The sequence below is a fragment of the Clarias gariepinus genome, chromosome 26 (genome assembly GCF_024256425.1).
Source record: "Clarias gariepinus isolate MV-2021 ecotype Netherlands chromosome 26, CGAR_prim_01v2, whole genome shotgun sequence".
In the NCBI taxonomy this organism is placed as follows: domain Eukaryota; kingdom Metazoa; phylum Chordata; class Actinopteri; order Siluriformes; family Clariidae; genus Clarias; species Clarias gariepinus.
The window spans coordinates 11369261-11376867 of record NC_071125.1 but is presented as its reverse complement, the minus strand read 5'-3'; the positions used below and the strand labels follow the sequence as shown (position 1 = coordinate 11376867).

The window sequence follows — 7607 nt, the reverse complement described above, 5'->3', positions numbered from 1 at the left end:
TAATACCTTAATGGGGAAAAACTGTTCAACAGAGGACCAACATAAGACATCAAGAATTTCACAACATAAGCAATTGATAATGTAGCAAACAATAGAAAATTGTACATAACCATTTGCCTAAATACACCAACACATTTGCAATTGGCTCCAAGGAATAAGACATTGATTTTATGTGCACAAATGACCAGATGGATGTTGAGATTGTACAAATTATTCTGAAATGTATCAAAATGACTGAAGAATATAAAATCTTAAATTATTTGTTAAATAGAACTACAAATAGCAGTACATCATACCTCAAATGTCAATGGTTTACTGTCAATTACTATCAATTAATTACGGTATCTGGCTACTGTATCCTATTTTTATTTACGGCAAAAAGTGTAGACATTTTTTATTGCCCTGAAATGCATCATACACAAACTTAGTAAACTCTACATTTTTATAAAGAATGTTGGACTAGTTCTCTGGATTGTAGCAAATTTTCATTCTTTTGATTTATAAAAAAAAAAAAAAAATCAGTAATATTTAGATCTAAAACTATTTAAGGTAGTTTGACCTTAAAGTATATGTCAAGTATACATCTATATTTGAGTTTGGTAAATAGGAAATAACATACATTTATTTCTTACTTAACATGTGCTTTTGTTTATCTCAAAATAAACTAGTATTTGCCAAATAAATATTTTCTGGTATTTTTGTCTAAATTCAGTCTACATGCTAAAATACCTTGTTAATGACAGGGACCAAAGGAGAATGTTAAGAACCATATTGAGCAGAACATGGTTGGCAGAAAAGTCTCTCAGAACACACATTGGCCATTTAGGTAACTGGGCTACAATAGCAAAAATCCACAGCCAAGAACAAAAACCTGAGGATATCAGGGTCAAAACAGGACTGCCGAAGACTAGGAAAAGAAAAAACATTTTATCTTATCTTTACCTGTTTAGTTTAAGTGAGCCTGTACATGATGGGCTTAGATTCATATTACTGGTTAAGAGGAGTCGGACCCAACATGGTATTCTGTTGTTGTACAATCCACCCAAAGTATGTTTTATAATTACTAATTTGTTTTCCTTCTCAACACAGTGGTATAGTGATATCATATGAATTATTATATCTACCCACAGTTAAAGTTTGTTTGTTTATTTATTCATATTTTTGTAACATTCTGTATAACCAATACAGACTGTTGAATGAGAAAATCCTAGATCAGCATTTTCTGATAAGCTTAGACAAGCCCATCTGATGCCAATAATCCTGCCACAGTTAGTCACACACTCTAAAAAACGCTGGGTTGTTTTTTCTACCCAAGCGCTGGGTTGCCTCTGTTGGGTCATTTTTCTGGGTTATTTACAGAGAGTTGGGTAGTTTTTGTGTAACCCAGCTGCTGGGTTGAAGTTTGGTGGCTCCTCCCCAAAGTTCACCGGTGGATTCAGCGGCTGTCAGTCAGAGCTTCGTGTCTCTCTTGAGCTCCCACACCGCTGATGACGGTTCATTTAAGGGAAAATGACGTTAAATACAAGGTCTGTATACACATGTTCACTCACCTAAGTCACATATGACTGAAAAAAATATTACTATATGTAAGATTTATTACTGTTACCGTGTTAAGGTTACACTTAAACTTTCAGGCTGGTCTGAGGTAAGATAATTTAGCTGACAATAGCTGCTATAGTTAGCCACAGAACCCCACCTGTGTGTGAAAAAAACGGATAAGATGTCTGAGCTTTTTATCTTTCTCTGTAGAATGTTTGCGTGGTGACGAAACTGTAACTGTAGTATTAGCATGACGCTAGCATTTAGTTAACATTAGAACTTTATTAATCTCACTGTTTGAGACAATAAAATGCTGGGGTGTTACAAAACACTGACCCTCTCACAAATATACACACCTGCTAACCCTCCCGTTTTTCACTAGTTAGTAATTTACTCCGCGGTCAAAAGTCGCCCGCGTTTCTCCCGAGTTAGAACAATATTTTACACCTTTCCCCCTTTGGTAAGTAGTATGCAAATATGACTGCTGCATGTAAGCTAACCAGGTAGCCCTCTTTAACCAAAGTTGCTTGTGACTCAGCTAAATTAACTATTAGTCAGCTGTACAGATAACTACTAGATGGAAGTATTAATATTTGGGTGATTGTAATGTGCCAGTATGACACCAGCTATGACAATGCATCTCCTCGGTAATTAGCTTAAAATCAACGCAAACCACAAGATCAACTAGTCTGACTAAAAAAATTTTTTTTTAAAAATAATATATTTTTATATATGAGCTTTATTCCAAAAGCCATGCTTATTTTGCTTATTTTATTTTTGGTAGTAGCTGTCTCCATGTTTTTGTTTCATGTTACCTATACACTATCTTTGTAATTTTTTTATTTAGTATAAATCCTATTACACATTAAATTGATAGTCTTATTCAGTTTAATCTTTGTTATTCAACCAATTTTTAACTTTTTTTCATTTCTTTCTAAGGTTGGCACCAACAGAATACCTCCAGCAGGCTGAAGTATCAAGGCCGTACCCCTACTGTACATCCTGACGTTGGGAGATGACCAGCGCTGCTCTCAGGCATTCGTCATTCTGGTGGGACAGGCTCTGGAGCAATGCACACTACTTGGGGCGGTTGATGTGTGCTTCAAGGCATTTTATATTTTTGACATTAATTATTTAAAGTAGTGTGCACCTGTATAGGACTTTTTGTAATGTTGCTATGAAATAGCGAGGCCTACTTGAAAAGTCATAGACAGTGTTTGTATGTTAAAATGAGACCAGGGCTGGATAGTTTTGTTCTGAAGAAAAGATATCTAATGTCACAGAGAGATCCTGCTCTGTAGAAGCTGCCTCAGCCTATTTGTGTTATTACTCCATTCTGCCCTTGTGAGTAATAGTATAGTAATGATGTCGCTGTTGATTATCTGTTCTTGTGCTTTTGAAAAATAAACGTTTTTTTCTATGAACATTTAATAGGATGTTGTTTATTGCATATATGTATGGTTTGCAAAACTTTTAAGTTTTATTTTTGTAATAAACCAGTATATCAAAGTAATTTAACTGTTTAATAGACGTGGGTAGTTTTTTCAGATTCACTGTAAAACATGAAAATAATAATAACCTATTTGTGAGGTAGAATTAACTCAACATTCCAGTTAAAATGAACCAACATCTGGGTAGAACATTTAACCAATTTATGTGGTAGAATTAACCCAGCATTATAGTTAAATATGACCCAGCATTTGGGTTGAATATTTGACCCATTTTGCTGGGTTAAAAAAATAACCCATTTTGCTGGGTTAAATTAACCCAGCATTTAGTTAGTCCAATAGTAACCCAGCATTTTTTAGGGTGCACTGTTCACACTTTATCCCATTTATGATGTTTATGTGAACATCAACTGATGCTCTTGATCTGGATCTGCAAGGTGTCAGGCATTGTGCTACTGCCACACAATTAAATAAGTGCATAGGTAAGCACATATTCCATATTTCTTGTTTAATTTAATACAATTGTTAGATTACTTTCTGGAGGCTGGTGGAATAAAGCCTAGATTTCTGGAGTTAAACATTCTCAGAAGTAATACAGCACTATTTACAAATGTACATGAGCAACAAATGTTTTATTTTACCACCATCAAATTAGGTTTTTATTTGGTCAACTATTAACCAATTCTATTCTTTATAACTCAGAAAACAACTAAGTTATAATGCATTTAACTGCTTCTGTGCATGTTAAAGGAGGCAGGGCAAGATACAGTTTTCCAACTTTAATCTAGGAGATAAAAATGTTTGTTTTAGGTTTAAGTCTGGTAGAAAACTACTGTATGAGAAACATACATTAGACAGCTCGTCTTTGTGCATGCAGTCTCATGATCAGTAATCAAATATAAAAAAAATAAAAAATTGTTATATTGTAGCCAAATGTTATAGCTTGTCTTTAAGAGTCACCACTTTAAGAGTCTGCAACATTCTCTTTTTTTAAATAAAGGGATTCAAAGTGTAGGATCAAAACCAAAAATGTTTTACCCCATTAAAACAAGCTGAGATAAATGTCACTTAGTGCCCCATGCCTCGTTAGCTCCCCCCCCCACACACATTAGAGAAGTTTTAAGCAAATAAAATTTTTATGTCAACATAAATTGTATGTAAACAAAATGTACAAATTTTAACGTATGCAATGCTCATAATGGTTTTTAATTAGTCATGTTTAGTTTCCGTTTTCTGTCTGGAATCTGCAGGCAGTGAAAAAAAAAAAAATACTTCCTTAGAAAGTCTTAGTCTTCGGTCCCAGCAACTGGATCTGCAGTAAAATAACGAATATTTTCAAAATTAATATATGTTTAATACTTAAAATGATGTAAATTCTGTAAAAAAAAAAATTAAATAAAAAATAACATCTTATTTCTATAAAAACATTTTTATAAATCCACTGTACATCATTGTAATTTTTTCGCATGCTATTTTATTTATTACTAAGCATAATACACTGCCTAGCAACAACAACAACAAAAAAACCCACTACATTTTTCAGTATTTTATTGAACAGAATATGCTTTGTTTGGCATGGCATCATTTTGAAAACCTAATGCAATCTAATTTATTTCCATCCAAATTACATTATTTGGACTTTTTTTTTTTTGCTCCATCAGAATTTTGTAAAATATGTCCTCTTTAAATCAGAATAAAAATTTTTTTTGACCCAGTTGCACAAAATTAAGTGCACCTGATTTTAATAAAACGCCGTACTATAGGTGATATGTAGGTCTCAAAAATGCAGTGAGATGTTATGCCTACCATGGTATGTGTTTACCATGTTTTATGTGCTTCTGTTCCCTCTGCTTGCCTCTGTGGGGCTTGGGCACCCTCTGAAAATAACTCTAGAGAATCCAACCTAGACGGAATAGAAAAACCAAACTAGTTTTAAAAACAAGATAGGCCTAAGATGTTGACCACACTCCGTCATATTTTAGACTACCTCTTTAGCTGTTTATTACAGAAGGCCTTCATTGCATCAGCCTCTGACTGCCAAAAACCCTGGAAAAAAGAAAAATGGCAGCAAAACTTAAGCGCAAAAGTGTAATACAATAAACAAGGATGATTCCAATGTGCACTGAGGGACATGTGGAGATGAACATTTTATTATGACTAATTGAAATACAATTTTATTTATCTTGTGTGTGGCAAAGCTAAGCATGAGACACATTTACTATACTTCCCATCTGCTTTACTTTTAATGATCAAGCCCTGCTTTCCCATCACACTGGGTGGTCCAGCATGTGCATACAATGTGGAAACAACAACAATAATTATTATTATTATTGGAATACTTAAAATAATAATAATAATTATGGAACACTTGCGGTTTAATAAATTTTAACTTGAAAAATAAGCAAGACTTGGTTTACGAGTACTGAGTATCATGCATCACGCATGCGTTTCTTGTCTTGACGTCAAGCGATCACAACTGAGCCAATGTTTTTTCTCTCTTGCGCTGCTTAATTGTGTAAAGCAAAAGAACCATTTTCTCCTTCTCTGTCATTATGTGCGCATGCGCGTAATTTGACACTGTGCTCCTTCTCTCTCTCTCACACTCTCTCACACACACTCTCGCCTTTATACCCCCCCCCCAATCTCGGCTTTAGACGCACACCACAGCTTTACACAGAAAGATTGCTCTGTCGCAATTCTTTTCAAAGGTAAATTGCAGGGTCATTTATCTGGTTGTTTTACTTTACAGCAGTGATTCTGTAAGTATGTGTTCACGCAAGTGTCATTAGCGATGTTCCTTGCTATTTCTTTCTGCAAATCAGTCTTCTCGTTAATGTGTGTTCATTTGTGCGAAATTCAAATAAGAGAGGAAAAGGTTTAATTTGTAAGATGAAAAGGGGGAGGCTGATTCCTCCTCTCACTTCATACACAGTGTGCCTGCGCGCATAAACGGAAACACTTATGTCTGTATTTATTTTTTCTTTTTTTAAAGGTAAAGTGCAAGTTAATTCGTTTTATTTTTACCTTATATTTTGTATTAATTATTTTTATGTATTTATTAATTTGGGCTATGGAACGAATAATTACAATTTTCATTATTTCTTGTTGGAAAATTTGGATTTTCTATTATGTGAGTGATTTACTAATTATGCTCATAATCCAAGGTTCCACTGTAATATGTACACTGAAAATATACTGCTAAAACTGTCAGCTACTCATGACACAAAGGAACACCTTGTCATCTATTAATGGTATTTTTAATAAAAACAAACATCTCTTTTTACTAGCACCCATCAACACCTGAACATCTACCAGCAACATTTTTCTCTTGTACGCTTTTATATTCAAGACCATAGTGAGATCATTTTGAGATCATCAAGCTTACTTTGGATTTAACAGAAAAATCAACTCTGATATAGCGCACTTCATGCTTGGACAGTAATACTACCCTTAGCCCTTGCTCTTCATGTGCATCAGTGACCCTGCGTGCCCATGACCTTGTCAACTGATTCACTAGTGTTACTAACTACTGCATACCCGTCATGATTTATGTCCTGTCTGCCTTGTTTTTTTTTCTTTGTGTGGTCTTTACTACACAGTGTGGTGGTGTGAACACAGCCAATTTCAGGTTTGTAAATTAAGTTCATTTCACCAGGTGCCCTAAGAGAGTGAGCTAAAAGAAACAGTTGAGTTTGCATGATAGGATGCGGATTAAAATAAAAATGCAAAAACATTAATTAGTCTAAAATTAATCAGTACATTTAGTCTGTGCTTCCTTAATGACTAGTGATCAGATGTTAAGAAGCCACGTGTGTTTAGAATCAGATTTACAGTAGGGACCTGACTCCAAAATAGTAATGGCTTATTTAATTACACTACATTACATTTAGCCTTATTTGAGAACATTTGGACATGTTCAGAGGAGAGATTGTGAAGTAGAAGGATGCTGAGGTTGGAACTGCCAGGCAGGAGATCTAAAGGAAGACCAAAAAGGAGATTTATGGATGCAGTGAGAGAGGACATGAAGTTAGTTGGGTTGAGAGAAGAGGAAGCAGAGGATAGGTTTAGGTGGAGGCAGATGATTCGCTGTGGCGACCCCTAAAAGGAATTAGCCAAAAGACAAAGAAACCTTATTTACGAAAATAGTTTCAGATGGTCTCCTATATACTTTGTTCTGAAATTAGCCAGTTTTAAAATGCTCTCCCCCTCTCATTATATTTGATGGGTAAAGTAGATAGACCAGGTTTGATTACATTCTTGCTGCTGGATTTTTCCCCTTAGCAATTATGTATAAAGTTAATATTTGAGATTAACAAAGCACTGCAACACAGTGGGTATTCTGAACTGTTCTATAAATGAATTTATATGTATTATGCATATAGCTGTCCTTGCTGTTAAAGAGAAGAAGTCTTATCTTGGATGGTAAGTGAAGGCAAAAATCCTTAACAAAAATACTTGACTACTTCCTGCTCACTGAAATCTTTTAAATGGTGGTAAAATCTCATACATTCATGAAAGAAACAGGGGATAAATATATTATCTTGTATAGACACTACTTCTAATTTTTAAAAGGTTTGCATAAAGGTTTTTGCATTTAATATTTATCATTTTGGGTAATAA

General features: G+C 34.4%; 1 protein-coding gene across 1 annotated transcript in view; it reads right to left on the bottom strand.

Annotated features, from left to right (window-relative positions):
• Positions 1–4172: 4172 nt before the first annotated feature.
• Positions 4173–7607, bottom strand: part of sycp2l (synaptonemal complex protein 2-like) — a 36519-nt gene continuing 33084 nt past the window's right edge. The window contains exons 31-33 of the mRNA XM_053487408.1: positions 4975–5033; positions 4794–4890; positions 4173–4299 (exon numbers count right to left, since the gene is read on the bottom strand). Coding sequence (XP_053343383.1) covers positions 4806–4890; positions 4975–5033 — 144 coding nt within the window. The 3' untranslated portion in view covers positions 4173–4299; positions 4794–4805. The remainder of the gene's footprint in view (positions 4300–4793; positions 4891–4974; positions 5034–7607) is intronic.